Source organism: Leptosomus discolor, chromosome 10 (assembly GCF_034619465.1).
Source record: "Leptosomus discolor isolate bLepDis1 chromosome 10, bLepDis1.hap2, whole genome shotgun sequence".
In the NCBI taxonomy this organism is placed as follows: Eukaryota; Metazoa; Chordata; class Aves; order Leptosomiformes; family Leptosomidae; genus Leptosomus; species Leptosomus discolor.
The window spans coordinates 21256862-21282788 of record NC_141400.1 but is presented as its reverse complement, the minus strand read 5'-3'; the positions used below and the strand labels follow the sequence as shown (position 1 = coordinate 21282788).

Sequence of the window (25927 nt, the reverse complement as noted above, 5' to 3'; positions counted from 1 at the left end):
AGGAGATCTAGTGGTTGGTGGTTGTAGCTGGGATGGGAATTGCTGGTCTATAAACTGGCAATAAAAACAAAGTCTGAAAACCAAAAGCTGTTGTGCACGGGTTTGCTGGAGAGCAGCCCGAGCTGGCGAGCTGGGCACAGCTCTGACTCTGCCAGGCTTCCCGCAGATTCACAGGAGGAAGCTTGAAATGGGGTCAGCTGGAAACCGGAGCTGGTGCTGCCAGGGCAGGGGGGCGGTCTGTGGCATGGCGAATGCTGAATTCTGCTTTCTGTTACGTAGACTGTTTCATGCGTCTCAATGTAAACTGAAACCCGTGAGTTCCACTGAGGATATTTACAAAGGCAGTATCTGAACAGGTGGGCGGTGGGAGGGAGTTGGAGTGAGCTCATGGACTGCTAGGAGGTAGCTGACAGGTAATTAGGGGAAACCAAGCAATGAGGAAAAGCAAGATTCAATACCCCTGTCTGCAGAGTGTAAGTGACTGTGGTAATGGCACGTCCCTTTCCATTGTCTCTTTCCTCTCCAAATCGCCTTTTAAATGAATTCTGTGCTTAAACTCCTGGACTAAAACCAAACTGAAAAGCAAGCAAGCAACCAACCTAACAAAGAATCTGAGTGAACCCCTCTCAAAAGGCAACGCAAGCTGTCAGCTCGGAACCGGCTGATTTTGATTTATAGTTTCTTTATCCTGCAGGAGCAGGAAGGTAATGAACCAGTGTTTTGATCTCCATGGGCTTTCCTGCAGCAGCCGGGAGATCAAAACAAGCTTAACTATTTCTGATACCTCCATGCTTTCTTCCCCCTCCAGCTCCTCCTCTGACACCTCACGGGCAGCCTTACACGACACCAGAGAACTTTGGTTTTGTGGATGCCCCAAACCCGCTTCAGGCCTCCCTGGCGCTTGCAGCAGCCCGGGGGCAGTGGGGCTCCCCGAGCTGCGCTCAGCACTGCAGGGGCCAGGCAAGGACTGTCCTGTGCAGGGACAGATGCTGCTGCCCTGTCCCGCTCCTGTGGGAGCTCCCCCAGTTCTCTGCAAGCCTCGGACTCGCAGGTCCTGCAGGTGCTGGAGGTGTGGGGACGGGGGGGCTACCCGCCCCTTGCCACAGGATGGGGAGCAGCGGAGGCGGCAGGCTGGCGCGGGGCCCGGGGTGCTCGCCCCTTGCAGGAGGGAGAAGGGGGGCAGGCGCAAGGGAAAGTGAGCAGAGGGGTTACCCCGTCAGTTTGCAGAAATGCTGCTGTAGCTCTTCTTGACGGGGAAGGTCAGCTGCCCGGAGAGGTCCAGTGACAGTGCCTTCGGGTGCAGCGCCCGGCGCTGGTGCAGGGGGCTGGAGCTGGTCCTGGGCGAGTAGAGCACGGCCAGCTCGGGGCCCAGCAGGCTGGCTTCTGGCAGGAGAGCCTCCGCCGCGGCCATCGGCTCTGTCCGGCCGCGCGGCAGGCTCGGGGAGGGCTGCAGGCTGTGCCGCTTGGGTGGCGGCGGGCTGTGGTTCTGGAACCTCACTGTCTTCACTTGCTGCAACGAGAGGGCGACCAGAGTCACGGCGGGGAAAGCAGCCACCCGCCCTCCTCGCTGTGACCTGCCCTGGAGAACCGCGGGGTGAGCTGAGGGAGCGGCTGGCTCCCTGCTGGGGGCAGAGGATGCCAGCGGAGAAGCCCGGTGGGGCTGGTGGCAGGTGGGAGAGAGCACCAGGGCACGGCGCAGCAGAGCCAGCGCTGCTGGGGGACCTGGGAGAGCCGCTCCAGAGCCATCACGCGAGTTGGGGGAGAGCGATTGGCAGCACGACACGAGGAGGGGGGGTGGCCTGGCCTGCCGTGCCCCTCAAGGAGAGGCCCCGGTTTCTCTCCAACTGATGATGTTCTTTCCGGGAGCTCCGAGGTCGGTTGGGCTTTTAGGGGCTTGTGGAGCTGTTTGCTCTTTGGGTGGCACGGTAAGGGAAAGCTGTCACTAGGGCAATTTACAAAATTATTTTTTTCTTTATGAAATTTCCCTCTGGCTGCCAGAAGGGAAAGAAATTTCTGTTCCAAATGGTTCAGCCAAAGTGACGGAGGGAGATAGGGGGAGCTCTGTAGAGACCAGCCTGACTTAAGGTCTAGCACCCACGTCTGTGGCGTTTGCTCATTCACTCCCAGACTCTCAGGGACCTCGGTGGGTTTCTTGCCCAATTTGAGACCTCAGAAAATTCTCAAGATTTGATTGTGACTGAACATTGGTTTATATGGAAAGAGACCCTGCAGCATCTTGCCTTACTAAAGAGCTTCATCTGAACAGCAGCGTCAGCAGCACAAACGCCTGATTTCTCAGTGCAGGTACCGAGCCCAGTGATTTCTATCAGAAGAAAACCAGGTGGGAATGGAGTGAAGCCCGTGAGGGATTTGGCCCTGGTCGGTACTGGCTGACACTGGATGCCAGTCCCAAGAAGACTGGGGGCCCTAGCCAGTTGCTGGCCATACCTTTTCGGCGCTGTTGCGGGAGGTGTCTGGCTTCACCAGGATGGACGGCGGGGCTGACGCAGGCGGCTTTGGAGCTGCCTCACTCTTTGCTGGAGGGTCTTTGGCATCCAGGATCACCGAGCTGCACACGGAGGGAGTTCTGCTTTCCCCTCCTCTGACCACAAGCGCCGGTGAAGCATCGTGGGAGAAGTTTGGTCTCGTTCCTGCCTCGGCCATGCCAGCTCCAGGAGGGATGCTGTGCGGCTGGGGGCTGACGTGCTGATAAAGCTGAAACTGCTGAGGCCGCACCGCAGCCGTGGGAGGACGCCTGAGGGAGCCGGCAAGCTGCACGGGGGTCGCTGCCTGCCCTGGCCTCTGCAGGGATCCGTCTGGGGAGCAAGAACCGTTAGAGAAGTCAGTCAGCAGGAACCCAAGATGGTACAGACAAAGCGAAGGGCAGAAGCGAGCAGCGGTTACAGCCCTGCGCCAACGGGCACCTACCCCCGAGCACCGGGACCGGTGTGCAGTAATGCCGTCTGCCTCCGCAGCCCCTCCTCGGCAGGCAGCTCAGCGCTGGCAAGGCCAACACACCGAAACCCTCAATCCCCCTGCATTTGACCACAGCTCATGCCACAGAAATTCTTCTGTCTTGAGCAGGGCCGCTCTGGTCCCAGAGAGCTTGCCCTGCCTTCTCCCGGGCTGCAGACGCCCTCGGTGCAAACGCTGGAACGCATCAACCCTGGACACTGGGTTGCACGGCCTCAGCACCACGGGGCTGGATGTTCCTGCCCGGCTCCTGAGCTGAGGCACCGCAGCTGCGTGGGGGAAGCGCCGTGATGAGCGCAACAGAAACAGCTCAATTGGTCTGAACCTAAACCTACTTTTCTTTTTGCAAGTGGCCCTTGCAAACGTGCGTCCCCCTGCCAGGGGCTCTGCCTGCCTCCAGCTCCGCCTGCAAGCGCTGGACAAGGAGCCACTTAGTTGCCCAAATACACTTGGAAATGTGTTGGGAAACAGCATGTATGGTCTGAGGAGAAACCTCGCCAGCCTCCTTGGAGAGAACATAACCAACTGAGCTCCGTGCCAGCCTTCGCAAAGAGGCTTTTGACTCGGCACAGAATTCCCAGGCTAACCCCAGCTGGGTGAGCAGGGGTGCGGGACCTCGGGCTCGACCACCGGCCTCGGAGGACAGCCCACGCAGGTCCCTCTCCTGCCCGCCGTCCTTGGGAGGGGCGTTTCCTACAGCCCCAGGCACATATTGAATCTTTGTGGAGGAGGAGAAGAAAAATAGAGCTGATATGGAGGTGTTTTCCCTCTGGCTTTCTGCTACATCAAGGCTTTTGGCTTCACAGTTTCACTGGGTAACTTTTCCTGTGAAGTACCCTTTCTCACCTTCAGGCTATTCATGATTTTATGTATCTTGGATATTTCCAAGCTGAAATTTTTTTTCTCCTGAAACAGAAGTTATTCTATTCTCTTGATCATCCTCCTGCATACTTTTCCTGATTTATTATATTATTTTTGAGCTGCCAGAAAAGCATGAAGTGTGCAGGATACGAGTTCACCAGAACTCCCCCAATGGCACATCTGAGTTTTACTCTTGTTCTGAGTTCCTTTCTTAATAATTCCTAACAATACTCTAAATTAACCTTTTTAAATATTGCTTCTGAGCGTGGAGTTGGAGCTTTCAAAGAGCTGTCCGTGGCAATTCCAAAACCTCTCCAGAGCAACAAAAGCTAATTTAGGGCCTAAGGTCATGTGTGTACAATTAGGGGTTATTTCTCCCCGTATCTGTGTAGTGACGTTTCAGCTGCTGTTTTAGTGCCCTGTGGCTGGATGGTCTGGATTTCAAAGGCTGGGTTTGCTGGGTTACATTTTCTAAGGTCGCCGCACAAGTCCCTTTGAGATGGATGATAGCGTCTTGGCGCAGCTCATGTTTACCTTGCTGGAGTTGGTATTTCATTTGCTTTGTTTGCCCCATAAGGCTATTTTATGTCTAATGGCCTCCCTCGCGCTGTTGTTGATCGCCTTTGGTTAACCAGAGCATTCTGAGCCAGGTTCCCGTGCCTCTTGAGGACACGGTCATCAGCTGCTCCCCCAGAAGCGAGCCGTGCCATGCTCCGGCACGGTGCTGGTCGGTATGGGGGAGCTGGCTGGCATCACCCCCCGCCCTGCATTTCTGCCTTTGCAGGGGACAACCCCCCCAGGCATGTCACCCCCCTCCCCTGCCAGCCTGGAGGGTTAACCCACAGAGCTTGGGGCAGGCCTTGCTGCGCTCAGCGTTTTCCTTCCCTGCAGCCCCAGGGTAACGCTGCCCGTCCTCGGCTCTGGGGCCCGGCTGCAGCCGGACCCCTTGGAAAGACCTTGCCCAAGAGCTGGTTTCACGAGGGGATGCAGCTGGGCGACAGCGTGTCACCCCGGGGGTGAGCGGAGATGCTGCGAGTGCCCGGGGAACAGCCGGTCCCTGTGGCGTCCTGCTCGGCCTGGCATAGGAGCCCAGTGCTGGCGGGGACTGCTTGGGAGAGCTGCTGCTCTCCTGGCAACGTTCCCTCCTTCTTTACGGCTCCGGTGCTAATTGCAGGCAGCCAGCGTGGTTTGGGGGCAGCGTGTTTGGCTTCTCACTCCCAGAGACCCGCCGAAGCACTTACTCTTCCTTGTGCTGCCGCGGCCGCGCCGCAGCGATGCTTGTCCCACAGCCGCGCTCCTCCCGGGCGAGGTGACGGGCACGGGCAGCAGCGCCGGTTTCAAGGGTCTGGTCTGCCTCGGGCCGTTTTCTGAGATGCTCCCTTGGGAGGAGAGCGAGGCGGTTGATAGTGTCCACGAGGCGTACAGGGAAGGCATCTTCGAGTCACAGGGATTAGATTTCCTGTTTGAAAAGGAAAAGAAAATAAGATGAGACTGGATTTGCAGTTTTGTAAGGAAAGCAGGAGTTTGCCCAAGAGGGGACTCGATGGTTTTGATGTGCCGGCACTGCTCCCAAGTCGAGGATCTGGAGGGAAATGCTATGAATGATACAGTTTTAGTTTCTGATTCCATTATGACAAGGGCTTTCATCTTTCTGCGCCTGATTTATAAGAAGTTCTTCCCAAATAGGGTTAGGATTCGTTACACTAACCCCATGGCTTTTCAAAAGGGACCCCCAGGCACCAGCCCTTCCTCCATCCTACCCCTTCCCCACACAGGAGCGTGCTGGACGGCGCCTTCAGCCGGAGCTGTAGGAGGCAGCTCTGGGGCTGGGCAGGTCCGTAAGGACCGGGCAGAGGCAGTTGTTGTGCTCCTGCCGTCTGGCTCTGGCTCCCCCTCCACTGTTTGGGTAGCTCTCCGGAGCACAGCAGCTATTTTGGATTATCCTCCTCCCCTGCCTTCCCTAGAGAGGTCACCTTCATGTTTTCACCTGAAGCCTCTAAATTGCCAAAACCCTGCCAACCTTCCCACTAGCACCAAATTCCTTCAGAGAGTGCAGTCCTTTAGCTAACTCCTTAAAGGAAGGAAAACCCACTCCTCTGATTCCTCTTTTCCTTTTTGGGAGGTGGAGGAATGATTTATGCTTTAATAACTGAGCAGTGATTCATCAAATAACTTGGGCATCAGTTTATGATGAAGATATTTCCTAAGGAGGATAGAATAGCAGTTCCAAAACAGGCCCTTATGGTTGAGGGGCTTTATGAGGCTGTTTAGGGTGACTGGGCTGCGCTCTCAGTTATTTGTTTGCTCTGTTTATCGGCGAGGTGGGGCCACAGTGTTATCAGAGGCAATACGGTGAAGAAATGAGCTGGAGAGATGAAGACTAATCACCAGTGCTCCTGAGTGTGGGGAGGTTGCAGGGGGGCCAGGCTGGGACTAAAGCAGCCCGGGGACCTCCAGCCTGAACCGAGCGATCTGGCAGGATAAAATAGAAGCAGGGAAAGAGGAGCAAGGGGGAGAGGGACTGAAAGGCGGCAGGGGGATGCAGGAGCACAAGGTGGATTTTGATGTGTCGCTAGAAGGCTTCCAGGGAGGCCGAGATGCCCTGCTGGTCCCTCGGTGCAGCCCTTTAACCCTCGCAGGGGCGGGGGGTGTGCGTGGAGGTGATCCCCTGCGAGCAGGGCTCCCTGTGCCCATCCGTCCCCTCTCCCGCAGACGGGGCTGCACCGTCGCAGCAAGTTCCAGACCTGGAAACCTGCTCCAAATAACGAAATCACTGTCCTGGGAAAGGTGTCCTGACTTGTCCCCACTTTCTCTTCGCAGAAGCTGGGCACTACATATCTAAGCTGTTCTTTGTCTCTCTGCCTGACCTGAGCGTATCTCAGGGGAACTGAGGGTATGGGCAGGTTTTTTTTCCCTCTCCTAAACTGTATATTTTAACTATTGCTCTTTCTAATGCATGTTTGTTCAGTTAGATCAATGGCATCCAGTGCTTAAATGCCTGCTTTAAAGGCAGTATTTTGACTCTAAAAGAGCCTTCAGCTTGTGGTTTCTCTTCTGGCAGGCAAAAAACCCCAGTCATCCAAAAGGAATACAGGCGAGTCCGAGCACAGACACACTGCCGTCCGTCCTGGCTCCCAGACTAACTCGTCAAAAAGTGCCGGGTGGGTCACCTCCCTGCCAGAGCTCCTGGACTGAATTAAACAGTCATGGGAGCACCGGCTGATGTCTCTGTCGACATCCCGGGTTTACAACAAGGGGACGAAGGCCGATGTCGTGCTGTTCGCTCATCCGGACCGTGAGCCCCCTCCGAGGGGAACACCGCCCGCTCCCTGACTTCTCCCTGCCACGGCACCTGGCTGCTGGAGGGAGATGCGATTCCCACGTGGTGCATGTGGCCAAGCCGGTACACGGAGAAATAAAAGGAGAGAGACCTGCCCGGCATCATCCCGCCGGAGCGAGGACTCCCTGGCCCTTGTTAGTGCTGCAGGAATCCCTTGCAGTGATTTCTCTGCGGGAACGAGACGACCCCAAATCCTACGTGTCACCCCCTGCCCTCTCCACGTGTTTGTTTCACGTAATTAAAACCAGACCTGAAGAGGGGAGCGACATAGTTGCTGGGGAAGATGCCCACTCTCCCCGTGACGAGGGACATGCCCCGCAGCCAGCCGTCGTGGTCCTTCCCGAAGACGCGGACCCCTTCTCCCTTCTGCAGCTCCAGCTCGTCTGGTCCGTGAGCGGCGTAGGAATGGAGAGCCACGCACCTGGGGAGAGCAGGGGTGAGGGGAGGGAAGGCAGGGGCTGACCCTGCGCATCCTGGAGCTCCTGGCTTTAACTCTGCCAAAGAACTGGTGCTGCTGGCTTTGGGGGAGCAGAGGCTGTTTGCCTGAAGCCTCTTCCACCAGCACTCGCATCAAACGTTTGGGTGCTGTTATTGTGGAGGGAACTTGCAGGGAATGAGCTGCCCATAACTTCAGGCCAAAGGGGATGCCAATAAAAGCAGAGCAAACAGGAGTGGAGAACAAAGCAGATCCTGCCAGTGGTTCCTGTCCTAGAAGGGCTAGCCAAGGGCAACCAGTGTTGGGGAGGAGAAAGCTGCTGTTCTGCACCTTGCACAGTGAGTGCTGTGCTGAAGGACCTGGCTGAGGGCTTATGGTTCCTGTCCTGAGGCAAAGCAGCATGAAAGAGGCAGGTACCAGGCTCTGTCCCAGCGATAGCATCAGGATTCCACTCTGCCTTTGAAGTACCTGGTGAGCCAGAGGCCTTGCATCTGCTTTCCTTGAGCATCATCTGGAGGTGCTGGTGGGGAGGAGCACTGCTTGTACAGCAGTGCGCGTTAACCACGTCCTCTCCCCTTTCCTCCTCCTCCTGCTGCGACCAGACCCCTGCAGAGACTAACACAGGGACTTCAGTCGCTGCCACGGGGGCCCTAGAGAATAAGGTGGGCAAAGCAGGAGGTACATGGCTCTGCTCTGGGCTAGCGAGGAACCCGGACGAGAAATTAATTTGTGATCCCCTCTAGACCTCTCTCTCATGATTCTGGGACTACAACTAGGTGAGGAAGATTTGTTCTCCGCAGTGAACCATGTGTGACCACACAGCACAACAGGAGAAAGAGAAAATGGCATATTTCTCAAAACTTTCCCCTATTTGTTCTTTAAAGAACTTTGTCCCCAGTGTAATGCTTTTAATTTAATTGCATTGTTGTTGTTTTTCAAGGGGAACGTGATCTATCTAATGTAACAAATATTAACAAGGTACAGACTAGTGCTGCAATTGTCAGATATTACTTAAAAAATAGAAACAACAGACTGGTTGTCTCAATAGTCAGGGACTATCACATAACTTTTAAAAAGGTTCCTCTCTCCCTGTGGTTCAGAACAATCACTCGAAAGTGTGACTTGAAACACTCGTCTCTATGCAGTGACTTCTGTCACTTGCATGGATCAGGCGAGGTTCAGCGTAAGGGCGTTGTGGTTCCGCAGCGCTTTATCACCTCACGCACAATGTGTCCTGAAGAGCAGGACGTGCAGATGCTGGTTTGATATTGTGGGGTGGAAAAAGGAGGTGTGCAAAATAGGCAGCTGATCCCACACTTTGCTACAATCCTCATTCTGTAAATTATTTTAATGTCTTAGGAGTTTTCTTGTGCTTGGGATTAAGTCTGTGCCATAGTCTTGGAAGACTTAATCCTGGCTAATGCAGGAAGATAGCAAACATCACGAGCGCAGTATGGATTTACAGATACTGCTCCTGTGTGCTCGTGTTTCCCCAGGTCTGGCTCGACACTGTGGAGGTGCTGACTGCCGTGTAGACAGCTCGTTGGTGTTAGGTAGGTTACTACAGTGCCAGGCTGGGGAATCTCATCTAGAGGAAAACAAATCATCCCAATGTATTGTCTGCAAATGTTAACTGGCAAAGTTTTAAAAGATTGGATGATTCAAAACACCAGTGACCTTTGCTGTTTTAAAATAAATAACTAGAGGCACTTAAGGAGCAATTAGTTTTTCTATATTTAAAAAAATGTAAAATGTACCATTGACAAATAGGCAGAACTATGCATCTATAAACACTGAAGGCAGGTAGTGAGGTGCAAGGACGGTTCACCTGCTGGGAATACAATAATTCACCTGTGATTCTAAGTCTCTGTGACCCCCTGCTCAGAGCAGCCAAGCACATCCCTGCGTGGATCTGCACGTGGATCCCAGCACCCGGGAGCTGCGCTCCGGTCTGCCTTTGGCTGGGTGAACCAAGGGCAACAGTACAGAAAATTACACCCCCCTCCCCACCGCATTGTGGTTTCCTTACGTACATGTAGGCTGATAGGTGGTGCTGCAGATGGGGAAGAGTGACAATGGCTGCCGAGTGCCCCACTGGTCCTGGCGCAGGATAGTAAGATGCACTGACCTACAGGGAGAAAGCAAGCAAAGAAAACAATATATTGATCTGAATGTAGGCTTATTTTAGCCACTGGAAGAGCAGCTGAAAACATTTGACAGGCTTCACCCACCTTTCAACAACAACAAAAAACCAAAACCAAAACAAAAACCAAACCAAACCAAAAAAAAAAACCCCACAAAAAAACAAACCCAAAGAGGTTTGAGGAGAAAGAAGAGTTTGGAGCATTTGACAAAAAAAAAAAAAAAAAGACCAGGCAGTAAGAGGAAGACTCATGGTCTTTCCACTTCCATGGCAAGAGACTTTCCAGGGTACAGCTCGGTTGGACTGATGGTGCTTATCCCGTCCTGTAAATAAGGAACTTGGGACAGCTAACGTGGTGTGTGAGGAGGTGCTCCAAACAATGGAACAGGATCAACTTAGCCTAACAGCCGTGTTCCAGGAGTTCAGCTTGAGCCCTAAACCTGTAATTGCTGCTAATCTCCTGCGTGTGAGGTGCCCTCCCTGGCCTCTCTCCTTGCGCTTGGTGTTTTCTCATCCCTTTCTGCCTGGCTCTGAACAAGTCGAGGCCCTTTGATGCGCTTGCTGTCTCTGGTGCCTGCTTCGGGAAGGAAAAGGAGTTTGGGAAAACAGCATTTTGAGCCCAGACTTTGCTAACCAGGAGGAGACCGTTGCGTCTGCCAGGTGAGGACTCCTGTAATCATTGCTGTTGCTCTTGTAATTTATTTAACTCCAGCTGGGAGTATTGGTATTGTCTAAACCCTAAATAATACAGTCCTTGCCCCAGTGATCTTCTAATAACTATTATTAAAGCTATTTACCATGGCTGTGGCGTCCCGGGGAGCAGCGCAGACTGTGCCGGGCACAGGGAGTCGCCGTCTGCCGCACCGCCGGCATGTGAGAGCACGGGCAGGAACACCTCGCTCGGGTTTGCTTTTGCTTGGGGTGGCCCTTTCCCCACTGTCATTTTGCATCTATGGAGAGGTACCAGCCACCCTAATGCCCCCTCTGTCCTCTTGTAGGGGTCTCTCATGTCCGGGGAGGAACCTCAGCCCAGTTTCTGCTGTCAAGGTAACGGCGTGCCTTGAACGCGCTGTGCCAGGCCTGCCGCAGTGGGCAAGTGCCTGTCCCTGCTGCTGCCCGCCGAAGGCAAGAAGATGAGGCCTTGGACCTCCGTGTCATCCCGGGGAGGACAGGGGCAGCGTGCTGGGCTGTTCCCCTTCCCCTGTCCCTGCATGTCTCGCAGGTCGGCTGACATCCACCCGGGTTTCTGAGGTGAGGCGTGTGCTGTTGGGCGTCCTCTGGCCAGTGTCCGGCTGAGCATCTGCCGTTACCACCAAACCTGCCTGCGGGGTGTTTCTGTTCTGAGTTTGGTTCCAGCTACATGTCCATGGTGCTCACTAGAGCCATTAGATATGGGAAACGTTAATCCTTTTCCAAAAACATCTGAAAAACATGCAGATGACCCCCCTTAAAGTATATTTGCCAATATACAAGGTACTTCCACTGAGAAATGCTACTGAAGTGCTTGGTGGGGAAATAGGTCTAAGTGCCTCCTCCGCTCTTTTCCCCTCTGCTGGGTCCACGTCTCCTGCACCATGTATTGGCATCTTCCCCCCCTGGTCAGGAGACCTGCAGTGCGGGAGGGTTGTCTGCTGAGGGAATGCTTGCCATGCCAGCGAAGGCCGGCGCTGGGCTCGATCCTGCTGGGAGCTGCACGACAGCAGGCCTTAAGGGAGATGCTTCCCTTGCTGGTCACAAACTTATGCAGCATTTAGGGGGCAAGGGCTTTCAATGAACGTTTTCTAGGCATTTTCTAGGGAAGGCAGACCCTTCCCTAGCTATTTTTCGAAGGTTGTTTACATGCCCAGCAGTGAGGCAGAGGATTAGCTGGAACAAGGACAATGACATCTCTCTGCTCCAGAGCAGGGAGCTGGGAGGGGGCCGGAGCCACAGCAGCAATGCCCTGCGCTGCTGTGCCGCCTTGCTCTGGAGGCTCTCCAGGGGCTCTGCAGGCATTAGCAGATTAGTGAGGGCTCTCTGGCCGCACGGAGGCGGGGGGGTTTGTTATCTCCACTACGCAGGCGGGAGGGCCGAGGTCCATCGTAGGGGATGGAGGGGGCAGCGCTGCCCCACCTGGTGCTGGGGGACGGTGGCCCCGGGGTACCCACCCACCACCTCTCACCAGCACCATTTGTTCCTGAAAATGGGGCGAACAAGCCGCGGTGCTGAGCCCGGCCCGGGGGCCGAGGGAGCGTGGTGGGCAGCGTGGTGGGGGCTGCGTGGCTGGGCCCGCGGGGTGGCAGGAGGGGAGGGCAGAGGGCAGCGTGGTGTCCCTAGGTCGATCCCTTTAAAGCACAGGACCGAACCCATCCCGGGGTGAAATGCACAGGCCGGCCGGCCCCGTTTGACACTCGGCACTGTGTGCGCTGGGAGGCGTTGGCCGTGCCGTGCCGTGCCATCGCCACAGCACAGCTGCTGCTGGGAGGGGAACACGATGTCCCCAGCGATGTCCCCAGCAAGGCGGGGTGGCTGCAGCAGCCTCCCTGGGGAATCTCAGGCCAGCGTAAAGTTGCCGGGCTGGGCAGCAGCTGGCAGTTACGCTCTCCAGCAAAGACCGCAGGATCTTTAGTGATGCAAGCTGTCAGGGCTTTAATCTCGTGTTCATTTAGAATCTAATTTCTAGTGGTCATGGCTGTAACATGGTGCTGGGGCACGGGCTTAGCAAGGACCTAGGGAAAAGAAAAAAGTGACTCACCAGCTCTGTTGCTCTTCAGTAAATTACGTTAATTAAAACCCCCAGCAACTATAGCTTCTGTCTCTGGACCTGGAGTGGCAGGTCAGCTTCAAACCATCTTTGCATTCCTCGTTTTCCAGTCCAGGTGGGGTCAGACCAGGCTCTCATATAAATAAATTTGATTGGAAATTATTCCTCTGTGACCTACCCTAGGTGGTCCTGCTCTGGCAGGGGGCTTGGACTAGATGATCTTTCAAGGTCCCTTCCAAGCCCTGACATTCTGTGATTCTGGGAAATTGTAATTCTGTTTTAATAATTTTCATAATCAAAACCTTTTAAAATTAAGGATTTGGAGTTTCATTTCTCCTGCATTAGAGCAATATGACAACCTTTTGCTGGTTTTCCTGATGGAACTGTGTTGAAATCTCTGCTTCTGGGTGGAAAGCTTAATGTTTTTCGTGCCTCTCTATTCCCCCTCTGCATGGAAGCAGCGATCCTTTCAGAGCCTGTGTCAAAGCTGGTTTTGTATTTTCAACAGAGAGGAAGAAAGATTGAATGAAATATTTTCCAGCCATGTATAATTGATTTCAGCATTCAGTTGTGCTGATCTCCTGTGAGAGCCTTGTAAGTACAGAGAGTTTAATTTCCTGCCTCTCCTGAAGCCCCCCTCTCCCTCCATCTCCCCATCGTGGTTTCTGGCCGGGCTCCTCTCTACGGTGCCCTGCTGGCACAGGCAGCTCCCTGGCCAGAGTGTTTGTGTGGGGAGGGAGATCTTCCCCGTTCCAGTGCGGGGAGCTCGTGCTACCGAAAGTTGTGTCCTGCGAGTCCCAGGCCGCTGATAACACAGAAAAGCCCATCGTGCGAGATGGCCGATGCCGGGTTTAATGAGCGGCACAGGGCGGCAGCAGCTCTTAGCCAGATGTTTGCCAACCCGGGTGCCGCCAGGCCCAGGGGAATAAGCTCAGGTGTGACTGGGAGGAGATGCCCGCCGCTGCTGGAGGCGGGGAAGGAGGGCTCTGCCTGGCTCCGCTCCGCTCGGCTGTGCTGCCCGCGCCCCGGCCGCCGGCCCGTTTGCACAACAGGCACATGCACAGACACGGCGCGCCACAAGCCCTGCAAACTGGTTCTGGCTCCCACCCGAGCCTGGCGTGGCACCGCAGAGGGGCAGGCAGAGCAGGAGAAGGGCCGGCAGCAGGGCCGGCTGCTGCCGGTTGTTCCCTTTTATGGGCCGAAAGGAGCCTGACCCGGTCCTCGCTGGTGGGAAGGCCAGGCAGGCACAGGGGTGTTGGAAAGCCCTACAGCCACCCAGCGCAGCCTCTTTGGCTTCGCTGCTCAGGCTGGGCTTTGCTGCTGCGCGTCCCCACGGTGCAACCCCTCCTGCACCCTCTCCCCCACAAGCACCAGCATCGCTGGGGCCGTGGCTCAGCTGGGGGACATGCTTTGCGGGGGGTGTGCTAATGATCTCCTTTGTCTCCCTCAAACATCTGTAGTCTCATAGCTTAGGGGAAGTGTCAGGGAGTTACAAGCTACTGGAGAATTCCCACTTTTTTTGACCAACGCCCCGAAGAATGCAACAAGTGTGTATTCAGCATCTGTCTGGAAGCTGTCCCTGCCGAGGAGATGGGTTTAAAGGCTTGGGTAAGTGGCAGAGTCACTTGGTTTCCAGTTTGATCAGTTAGGTTGCTCTGCTGCCCTCTCCCCAAGCGACGGCTGATGCCAGGGCCCCCTTCCTGTGATCCTAACCCTTGCTAGTGTCTTGACCCGAACCCGCTGGCAGCGCTGCTCCTTTCCTTTCAGTTGGTCTCACAGGGCCTTACAGTCTTATCTCGGACAGGGAACGGAACTGGGTTGCTGTCTGAAAGGACAGAAGCACCTTGAGGAGAGCGAGCGAGGGGCTGGGGTGCTGCTGATGGCCCGTTCCCTTCACAGGGGGAGAAAAGCTGGGGTGCCTGGGTGTGGAGCCTGGGGGCTGTGGCTGCTCTCGGGCCTCTCTGGGCGTCACGTGGAGCCCCGGCTGGGGCCGGGCTGTCCCTTGCTCCCAGGGAGGGCGGATGCTGCGGCGCATGTTCCTCCTGCCGGTGATTCACCCTCGCCTCGCGCGGCCACTGCGGCTTCGCTAGCCGCTCGCCATCTTAGGCAGAGCCCGTTCCCTCCCCGCACCATCCCTCTGCTTGGAGGAGGAGGGCATCAGCGCTGGTGGCCAGGGGCTGGGCAGGGGGGCACCTTCCGCCCACCACCCCCTTGCCCAGCCTGCCCCCCACACCTCCCTCGGGCTGGCCAGCTGAGGTTATCCATCACTGGGCTTGGTCTCCTGGGTCAGTTCCCACTTAACCAGTTACATCCTCGCCTGCTTCATTCTAAGAAATTTTCTGGTCTTGCCCACCAGGTCTCAGAAGCGCCTCTGGAGAGGCTGTGCTGCTTGGGGCAGCTCCCGGGGGGTGTCGAGAGCCGCTGTGGCCGCTCCGTAGGCAGCAGAGCCGTGCGTGAGTGCAGGCTCAGCACCCGGGCGAGCCCTGGTGGGGATTTCAGCCCGCAGTTGGGAAGGCTGAGCTGAGCTGTAGGCTCAGCTCCATCTGCTGCACCATATTTGTGACCACCCACAAAGATCCAGGCTACTCAACCCCTGCAGACTTACTAGGGAGCATGAAAACGCACAGAAGCAATTAAGGATGTGATTCAACCCACTCTTTTCTTTACTATATTGCTAATGGGGGAAGACCCCAGCTTGATACTTGTACTCCGGGGCTGAGTTTTCAGGGCTGACAGTAGGCACACGCCTGTTCATCGTTTCTGTTTTATCTGGAGTAGTTTAAACCCAAGAAACACGGATATTTGCCTTCCAGGTTATGTGGTGTATACAAAATTAATTGCTATGGAACAACTGCACTTTTGGAGAGGTGCTGCTGTTTTTCCAAAGTCTCAGCACTTGCTATTGAAGCTGGACTTCTACCAGAAGCTGCTGAGCAGGGTAGACCAACCCTTGGGATCAGCATCAGCTCTTATCTCTCCCATTACTCCTCAGTCCTGCAACTTGGTTCTGATCTGAGAGCTGCCTTGCCAACAGATTCGCCCCCGCAGCTTTTCCATCCTATTAATACTAGGAAGAAGGACGAGCAACCTCAGTGGGATAAGGCCAGCATGGTCCAGCTTGGCAGTGCGTATCTGGGCTTGCAAATGGGTCTCAGCTTTGCAGGTCAGTCACTGCATCCCAAACCCAGAGGTGGAAAAAGGAACAGCTGCAGCCTGCCTGGCCCTGTGAACATGGCAGATCCTCCTGCAAACCTCTGGGGCCAAGACTTGTGTAGAAGAAATGAGATTCCAACTCTTCTAAGGCAAAACGTTAACATGTTCGCTGTATTGCTTCTGCTGTTGACAATAGTTCATGCTGAGGCATTTTTGGTAAAATTATATTGGGTTTGCGAGACACGATACCATTTCAATTGAATTATGGTTCTATTGTAAGGCTTCATTTCCTCTCACATAAACCAGGATCTAGCATCCAAGGCTCTTTGCAGGCTATTGCGAAGTACAAAATGCCTGCTGGGTTTTATTGCACAGACACTGAACTACCAGGGGCTGGCTTATTGCTTTATAAAATGACAGAGCAACCTTGAATATGAAGCATGTCATATAAATCTAAACAAACCCTTTTTTCTCCCATTTCAGATGATCTGTGAAGATTCTGTATTGAGATCTTTAGTCAGAGCGTGAAGAAGGAATGAGACCTTTTTGCCTCCTAAAATAAAGAGTGGATATAGTCCAAAAGGTCAGTCTATGTTTATGATCTCAGCCCCAAATTCAGCTTCTCTCAGCATAGTCCCAGATTGAGACTGCAGACCGGCAAGGACTCCTGGTAATTGCCCTCCCCTGGCAGAAGCCATTCATCTGGACGTGGATGGGTGTGGGCAGAGGACTGATTTAGGGTAGGGCAAAGACCCCAATTGCTTTTCAGAAGGGCTGACAGCTCCAGTTAGAAGAAGCAGGAGGCTGCTTCGTTATCTCTGTAGACATTCTAACGTGGCTGAACTGGCGTTTGGTGAGGAAGCCTGCCCTGCAGGCAGCTGGCCTTCGGAGAAAACTTTGGGGATTGGGGTACAACGATGGAGCTCTACGCTTCCACGATACAGGCGTGTGCTCCGGTGGGCAGAGCAGAGGTGGTGGTTAGAGGTACCCAAACGTGCCATCTCCTGCGCTGAGACTTTGGGCTGAGTCAACTTTTTTCAATTAAGCCCGATGCTGATTACTGAGGGTGAGCGCTGGGGATGCCGGGGACTCCTTGTGTGCTGGAGGCTTACCAGGAAAACTGGAATACCCGTTAGTAAAAAGCACAGGGTTGGATGGGGAGGCCGTTAAAGCACTCACTGGCGGGGCAGACCTGCTCAGTACAATGCCGCTTCCTCGCTGATCTCACTGGCTTTTATCTGCTCGTAATTCAGGGCCTGATTCTGCAGGTCCTGCCATGTCAGTGCAACTTAATTCTGTGAGAGGAGCTCTGAAGGCTCATTGGCAAAGTAACGCAGGTGAATGTGGCCAAGGGCTGGTTTTAGCTTTAATTTTAAAATGCTGAGAACTGCCTGGTTTTGATCTACACCATTATATGGCTAACTGGGTGTTTGCTCAGAGTGTGAATCCAGGCACACACACACGTGTCTGTGAGCAAGCTGAGGCTCAGTCAGCCCCCTTGGGAATCCCCATTCCTGACTACTTTCTAAAATGAAAAATAGTTTATTTTGCAAGTTGAGCTCTCTGCTTTCTCCCACCCTGCACCTGGAGCTCATTGCAGTAGGGCAGAAATCAGAATGGGGACGTGCTTTGTCCACGTTTAGTTACTCTGATAATCGAATTTCTCTTTTTATGAATTCCCTGGGGCCCCTGGACTCTGAAGACAGGCCTTTCCCATTCAAAAAGAGCGGAACAATTCCCAGGCAGCCCGATGTGGATGACGTACCATAGCGCTGCTATTAGCACGGTTTGTCTTTGCACGTTTGCACTCCAGCTTTTCCAATGGCTGCCCGCGCATTGGGTGTTGCCGCCCAGGGTTTGCCTTTTGGACTTGGGCCGCTCCCGCAGCACCCCCACCGCCACCTCCTTACCTGGAGAGGGGTGCCATAGGGAAACTCCGCTTTCTCGCTGCTCTGGGTGGCCACGGTGGGGTTGCTGGAGCTGATGAGCACGGGGGAGCTGATCTCCAGTGCCTGCCGCTCGGCGGGCGCGTGGACCATCCGGTTGAGGGTGTTCAGGGCAGTGGTGATGGAGAACTGCCGCAGGCTCTTCCGCCTGGAGTCGGGCACCTTGGGGAAGGCTGGCGAGTCCGCGCCCTTCGCCTTGGGAGACGCCGTTCGCAGGGACGTGCACTTAAACTGGGGGGACCAGTGGCTTTTGCTGGTCTGTAGGAGTTGCCTTGCGGTCGTGTTTGGCTGGAAGAGACAAAGGGAGAGGTGATGGCGCATTTCGGAAGCCACGCCTGGCACAGTCTGGCACCTGCTCCCTTTTCCCTTTTCCCTCTCTTTTCCTAGCTGGCAGCAGGGCTGTGGGCAGACTTCAGAGGACATTACAGGTGACCTGTAAAAACTTGCGGCTCGGTCATTTCCCTGGTACGCTTTCAGTGACAAATCCCGGATGCAACGTCACTGATGCAAAGCTGACAGCAGGGTTAAAATTGGTTTGAAAAACGTGTTGCTCAGACAACACGTTACTGGGGCTGGGTGCTGCTGCCCAGTACTTACAGAAAGCTTCGTTCGTCAAAGCCTTTGGCTCGCAGAGGTGTGAGGAGAGCTGGCTGGCTCGCCAGTGGCGCTACAACAAATTTAACTCTAAATCAGAAGGGATGTTTGGGCACATCTTCCTTTCCCACTTTGTGCTGGCACACTTGGGTGCATCTCACAGTGGGACCTCAAAGCCCTGCAGCTGACTGCAAGGCGTGAGCTCGGAGAAGCCCCTAGTGATGGGGCTTTCCCAGCAGAATTAGATCCGCCCAGTTACATCTCTGTGGGCCCAGGCATTCATGGCTTGATCCTGCTTCCACTGAAAAAAGCTCGGCTTGTTCACGTCGGGCCTGACGGGGGAAGAATCAGGCCCTGAGTTTGCATACGGGCAGTGTTCAAACAGTCTTTCTTGGAAACTGCTGATCACACAGTGTTAATAGCAAAGGGCATGTGGTGACAGAGTTTTTCACCACGATGGCTGCCAGAGGAATTAATCATGATTTACTGCTGACATTAACGAATTGCAAAACTTTGAGATTCTCACCCACTCATGTGAGGCAACGTGCCTGACTCCCGGGATGAACAAGGATGACTCTAACTTAGGAGAGGCACAGGGGTGTCTCAAGCATTACCATTTTAAAGCAGGGATTGTTTTCACGTTTCCCTCCTCCTCACTCCTTAAAGCAAGGTTTAAAAGCCATGGTGTGTGCATAGGTACACAAGTAAGATGGCAATACCATCATTTCTGTATGTAATTAAACTTTAGCCTAAACTGGAAACATTTTTCTGCCTTTTCTAAACTTCAGGAGACGTGATAAAATGGGGCATGGACTGAAGCGTCACAGCCAAGACAAGCCTTGCATCTCCCAAAACAGACCTACCTTTGCCTTCTCCATAATTAATGTCTAATTCCTTGGTGGCTTTGTGTGGCCCTAACTAACTTATTCCTGTTAATGCCAGACTTAAGTAATTACTGAAGCTAAAATGATTTCATTAAATGAAAAGACACATTTTCAAAATGTATTAGAGCTTCAAATAAGCTGTTTTACTAGTGCCCTTTTATAAAACAGCCACAAAGAAGTGCTTGCTGTAATTATGATGATTACAAGTATTAATTTTATTTCTAGGAATTCTTGTTGGGGCCATATACACCCTGCATCTCAGCTAAACTGCAGGAATACAAATAACATCTAGACCAGGGCTAACCAAGTACTGTCAGGGAGCGGGCGGCTTGAAGGGCTCGGCAGCCCAGGAGCGCCGGGAACGCCAGGAATGCCGCCTGCAAGGCACTGAGCTGGCGCTGGGGGTGGCCGGGGGCCACCGTGACCAGCCAGCCCCAGGAAGGCAGCTGGAGGGCTCGCAGGGTAGATCCCCCGCAAACAGGGGCACGTGAGAGCCGATGGCAACGGAACCCATTAAAAATGCAATTTTGATATTTCGCCTGAATTTTGCATTTTTGGCCCCAATTTTTTTTCTGGTTGCGGAGGCTTCATTCTGGAGAGGGAGGGGGAAAGCTGCTCACTGTCTGCAGGGCTGAGAGGCAGCGGTGAGCTGGGAGGAAGGCTGTGCCCCGATGCCGGCACGCACTGCTGCCCGGTGTGGCGTTGGGTGGGCCCGGTGGCGAACGGGCTGGCCCCCGGCCACGCGCAGGGCGCGGAAGGTCCCCGCTTCCTCACCCAACTCGCCCCCTGTTCTCATCAGCCCTGCCGAGGAGGGCGATGCCGGGGGGGCCATAGGGGGAGGGTGGGCTCGCCCTGATGCTTCGGGGAGCAGCCTCGTTTGGCCGCTGGGGCGGCGCGGCCCCGCCGCGGCTCTGGGACAGCTTTGGTGCGTTTGTGTTCGAACCGCCAGCTCGCCTGGCCTCACTCGGCACAACGCTCAGACTTGTCTTTAATTTAAAGGTGCGAGCGTGGCTGAGCTGGGACCGTGGATGCGAGTCTGGCGGCCAGGACATGAAAAGCCTTTGCCTTGCTGGATGGTTTCCATCGCGTGGAAATGCCTCTGTAATTGCCATACACCCAACTAATAATGGAAATGGCATTTTAGTTACGGACCGAGAGGAAAAACCCTGATGGAAGTGTCGAGGCGATTGGTGTCACGCTGCCCAGAAGCTCAGCTTGCTATTTCAGGAGCTGAAATAACCTGGCGTTGCTGGAGTGCCGGTATTCGAAATACTCCAGAGGAAAAAAGCTAGTTTGTGTTGACTGACAGCTACATCTCTTTGGAAAGACCTACATTTCCGGCAGCCCAGCAGAATTAAATTTTGTTAACTTTTAAGGTGTTTTGACTTCATCTTGTTAAGGATATCTGCCTTGGGGGGGGGGGGGGGTAAAGAAACTTTTACAGGAACAAATTTATGTTTTTCTCCCTTCTGAACTAATGTGCAAAGTTTGGGGCTAAAATTTTGTTGACTCCAAGGCTGGAGGGACCTGAGAAGGCTGGTTCCCACTGGCCAAAACGTTTACACCTGTGCAGAATGCGTGCACAACTTTCCGTCTGAACTGGTGGAAATTTTGTATTAATCTGGCAGCGAGGTAAGTGACTCTTGAGCTTTCATCTGCGCGTCTGGACGTTATCTGCTGGCTACTGCCTTGAGGAGTAAGAGTAGCCTGCTGGGTGGTATCGCACTTGCACCTCTGCACAGCTTCCCAGGTGGGGTTGTTGCCAAATTGCCATCACCTTCTGCTGAGGGAGGGCGAGGGCACGGGGAGGTGGGGTGAGGCAGAAGGGTGGGGGTGTCCCGTCCCGATGGGAGGGCCGGCAGGGAGAGAAGCTGCTCATGAAGCCAGCTGCAGCGGGCAGCGCTACTGCGGGAGCGGGCAGCCGTGGGGTTTCGTTTGGTTGGTTTGTTGGTTTTTTTATGGCCAGCTCTTACTTTTGAAAAAACAAGATCAGGCTGCCTGCAGCAGAGCTCTGGTCTAAAGCCAGGCTGTGCTGGACAAATGCAGCTCCTGTGTCACCCGCCCAAGGCTCCAGCACCCCTGTATTGAGGTTCCCCTGCCTGCTGGGCTCCTGGAGGAACAGATCTTCTCTTTACAGTGGCTTGCAGAGAGATGGCACTCTCCGGTCACCCGCCTTGGCTGGCCCGTCACCCGTGCTGTGCCCAGCGGGGGAGGACACGGCCCTGGCACCACCTGGAAGTCACTGCAGAGGGGAGGCACTGAGGGACTGCTCCAGTCTTTGGCATTTCATCGGTAACAACCCACCGCTGTCAGGATGGTGAGGGCAGGAGCATCCTCCTGCTCTTTGCAGAAGCAGCTGCTTGTTTAGGTGTGTGCTGGCTCCCCGTGTGCGAACTTTGCTGTGGGAGCAGAGATGAGCGCAGCCTCCGAACACAAATAAACAGAATGAGGAAGCCGAGAAACAAAGGCAAACAGAGTGAAAGGACGCAAACAAGCGCAGGCAGATGGCAGAAACCCGAGGAAGGCACCTCCTGCTAATAAGGGAATCCGAATGACAAAGGGCGGCCGCTGGCTGCCTGGTTCTCTGTACCTGCCCCAGCGAGCTGAGCGCCCACGTTTTGTGGAGCTGCTGGTGGTGTGTGATGCTGCTCGGAACCCATTTTTCTCTTTGAGTTCCTCCCTTTAGAAGGTGCAGCTGCCTCTCGGCCGCTTGATTTCTCTTGCCCCCTGCTAGCCACCCCACATCCAGCTCTGACTCCCCGGAGACACCTGGCCTGGACCACAGCCTCCTCTCCTGCCTCCCCTTCCCGTCCCTAAGAGGGAGAAGTGTCGCAGCTGTGCTGCCAGCTGGACAGAGAAAGAGGTGACTTCTCTGCGAGGACACCGATGCCTCCGGGCAGCGCTTTCTGTTCCGCCCTGCCATGCCTCACCTCATTTTGACTCTACAGGGACAGTTGACTTTGCTGGGAGGTGCAGTTACCCAGAAGAGCATGTCCTCTAACAGAGTAAACGCAAGCCCTGGAGCCTTTGGGGAACAAAGGGAAATACAGTAAAAGTTCGTGTATTGCTCTGCAGCCCTCCAGTAGGTTGGGTGTGTTCAAGCTGCATAAACCACGTATCCCCAGACCCGGAAGCAATTCTCTTTACCACGTCAGATAGGTGTCTTTTAGAGATTGCCTTGGAGCGTTTTGGTCCTGAGAGCGATCTACCACCATCAGCCACTCTTTAACAGCAGCAGCACGGGCGAGAAGCTGAGCCGAGGGGCTGCAGTCGCCGCTGGGGCGGGCACTTGCCTCTCTCTCTGGATGCTCCTCGCCCTGCATGTACCCCTGTGTGCCCAGGGGGGAGTTGTGGGGGGTTTAGCTGCTGGCAGCAGGGTCTGAGGGGGCTTGGGAACCTTACCGGTTTCCAAAAGGGAGCTCCTGTGGAGCCGGGGAGTAGCAGGACACCGTACGGTCTAAAGAAGAAAACAGCCCCTGGTGCTGCGGGGTGGGGTTACCTTGTGGAACGTCAGGCAGTCCTTGTTGTCGGTCTTATCCCGGCTCCTCAGGTCGAAGCTGTAGAGTGCTCTGCTGAGGGGCACGGGCAGGGGCAGGTGCTTGATGACTTGCACGGAGCTGGCTGGGAAAACGCCGCTGATCCCATCGACCTCCCCCAGATACCAGTTCTCGTCCAGCTGTCGGAGCAGCACGATGATGTCCCCCTTATTGAATCTCAGCTCCCCGGGATTGTGCCCTCGGTAGGTGTACAGGGCCTTGGCTCGCGGGACCTGTGGGATGAGAAACAGCTCTTGCAGTTCACCTGTGACAGTGACACTTAACGTAGACAGAATTCCCCAAAATCGTTTGTAATTGCTGGGAAAAAATTTAGAGGTCTAAGGCTTAAGCATGCATTTATTTGGATTAACTACCCACATCCTTTCTTGATGTCCTTGTCTAATGAAGACAAGCTCCAAAATACTTATGCTAGATTTGTATCAAGACGTGAAGCAGGCTGAACTTGTTTAAGAATATTAAGAAACAATTAATGTCTTAAGCTAGTTTTCCCATGGGATCTTACTGCCTGCTCTAAGGTCTCTTCTAATACAATGTCTATTTTAATGAACCCAGGTATTTCTATTTCAGAATGACCAGAGGTCGCAGCCGTCATCCTGGTGACTGTCACCTGCAGTGGCCAGCTGTGCATATCTAGGAGAACACAAGAGCAAGGTGAGTGCAGGTTACTGCTCTCCTGTGGTTATCTCCCTGCTTTTACACCATGTGACCGTGACTTTATTTCAGTCTTTAATCTGGGTTACAGGAAGAGAGGCTTCTTAATGTTATTGTTGTTGCAGTATAATATGAGAAAGAGGAGATACGCCAAAAGCAGAAGAGATGAGGGAACTTTGCCATCTTGACTCCCATCAAAATGAAACTGCAAAATTCACTTAAAATAACCGCTTTACTGACCCTTATCTGTACTGGAAAACTCAATTTACCACACAATGCCGCAGATCATTTAGACGACTGAATAAACCCGGAGCCGTCCCTGGCCTCGGTGCTGTGAACCCATGAGGTACAACATGGGGGCAGCCCCAGAGGTGTTTTTCCTGGGAAGGGTGCAGAGACGCCGACGTTTTCTGCGCTCTGCATAGCTGTGCTGGGTGTGCGCTGGGGGTCCCCGTGCTGGACGTCAGCAGCACGGACAGGCTCGGTCCCTACGTGCTTGTGTTAAAGACAAGATGGAGATCCCTGCTGCACGTCCGCTGGACGGGAGCGCTGCCTCCCTGGATCAAATGAGCAACCTGTGTGTGTTTATGTTTATTGCCATTTGCAACACCAGAGTTGTGTGTGAACCTCAAAACACCAGGTGTTCAGCTCTGTCCTTCTGCTGGCCCTTTGGCTGGAAATGAACGCTGCTCCTTTAGCTTCTGGTCAGCCCTGATGTGGTCAGGCAGTTGAACCATGGGATCACTGTGGGGCCCTTCCAACAGAGCTGCTCCATTCTGTTCCCTGCGTCTGAACGCAGTGGGAAGGTCTGAACGCAGTGGGAAGGTGTGCTGCCTTCAGGACGGGCTGCCAGCAGACCCCTCATCCATCGTCTCTGCAGACAAGTTAGTAGTAAAAGTAAGAACAAATACCCTCACGTGTGTCTGTGAAGCCTCGGTCACTTGACCGAGCTCTTGTCAGCACACAGTGCTTCCATCCTGTGCCGGATGAGTGGTCCGTCCAGTCTCACATCCAACTGGAAACAGCGACCAAGACGAAGTGCTCAGCTCTGGTGCCACAGCGCGCCTCTGGGAGAGATTTCTTCTTTGCCTGATTGTTTTTGGCATGAAGACAGGTGGCTGTATATATTCTAAACTATTTTCTGAACTGTTAGAGCTGCAGATACTGCTCTGTCCTTGAATTGTACCAGATTCTCGGCTTCAATAGTATCTTGCATTGTGGTTCATTTTCTTTGATCCCTTTTGATTAACTGTTCTGCTGTTTCTTCACTGCACTTTGGTAGGGATCTGGAAATAAGGAACAGATCCATTTTCTGGTTTCTGTCTGCTTTCCAAGACATGGCAGTGCCTCCTTCAAAGGATTCCTCGGACCAAGAGAGGCATCTTTGATTTTGGGATGAGAAAGTAGTTTAAGGATCCTGCCTGCCCCTCCTGTGCTGGTAGATGAGATGAAACCCCAATGAGGGACTCCTGGGCACCTCCAATGGAGGCAGCCACAGCTCTGCACCTCTGCAGCATGGCAGCCTGTGCCCTGCTGTAGGGCTGCCTGTCCTCACCCGCCGTGATGTTTCCCAGACACAATGAAGCCCTAAATTTTAAGGGGAAAACCCCCAAATGCTGAGCTCTACTGCTAGCCTCTTAGCTGTTAGCACAGCTGCTGAGAAAAGGGGAAGCCAGGACTGTCCCCAGGTCTAGAGCCTTGATCAGTTTTAAGCAGAGGTGCCAGTGCCCAGGACAGCAAGGGACAGGAGGCTTTTCAGCACCTTCTGCAGATCTAGATTTTCCTTCTCCACCTTTTAGGGTTTGTACCATCATGTGTGAGGACTGCAGGGAAAGCCTTTGCGGCTGGCAGAGGAGCTTCATCCACCGCCAAGTGCTTTGAACCCAGCACGTCTTCAGCTCTGGTCAGCCGGCTGAGACACATGGACCACCACGGGGAGCAGGGTCCCATCGCACGGGAGCCCGGCTGCGCAGGGAAGCGCGCTGGTGGGGCAGCGGGGGTCAGGGCCGCTGGCTCTGCACCTCCCATGGACAAAATGTAGATTTTTGTCTGTTGGCTCCCAAGCTCTGTGGCCTTGTGAGCAGGACCCTGCACTGCAGTTTTTCCAAGCCATAGTCACCAACCCCCTGCTGACCTCATGGGAGGCGGCACTTCTGTACCACTGACCCATTCAGGCTTTTCCTGCCTTTTCCCATGGAAGGAGATAAACCCATTTCCCCAGATCCATCCGCATCAGCACCCAGGGCTTGGGCAGGATTTCTGCAGGGTTCACGCTCCATCAGCCACTTTTGGGAGGTCAGGAAGGTGGGAGAGAGAAACTCCACATTAGTTTCCTGAAGTGTGGAAAGATCAAATTTTCCATGGAAATGATTTAGGTTTTGGGAACAGAATGTCTTCCAGCACTCCCAAACACTGATGCTTGGTAGGAAAACGGAACCAAGAAGAGAAAAGTTTTACGTACTGTGTTTACTTCAAAGCATTTGAACCAAGACACAATTAGTTTAATGTTTAGTTCTAATTAACTCATTTTGTCTCTTAATTTGTGCTAATAGAAAACACATGCACTTGGCTTAGTGACACTGAAAGTACATTGCTGGAAAAAAAAGAAAATGCTGAAAGTGAGACTCAGGTCGGCTTCACTCTCCA

General features: G+C 54.0%; 1 protein-coding gene across 1 annotated transcript in view; it reads right to left on the bottom strand.

The window, feature by feature from the left end:
• Window positions 1–1216: 1216 nt before the first annotated feature.
• The window catches only part of SH3RF2 (SH3 domain containing ring finger 2), a 38575-nt gene continuing 13864 nt past the window's right edge, over window positions 1217–25927 (bottom strand). The window contains exons 2-8 of the mRNA XM_086471107.1: window positions 22573–22842; window positions 17560–17883; window positions 9644–9738; window positions 7425–7595; window positions 5076–5293; window positions 2449–2816; window positions 1217–1510 (exon numbers count right to left, since the gene is read on the bottom strand). Coding sequence (XP_086327233.1) covers window positions 1217–1510; window positions 2449–2816; window positions 5076–5293; window positions 7425–7595; window positions 9644–9738; window positions 17560–17883; window positions 22573–22842 — 1740 coding nt within the window. The remainder of the gene's footprint in view (window positions 1511–2448; window positions 2817–5075; window positions 5294–7424; window positions 7596–9643; window positions 9739–17559; window positions 17884–22572; window positions 22843–25927) is intronic.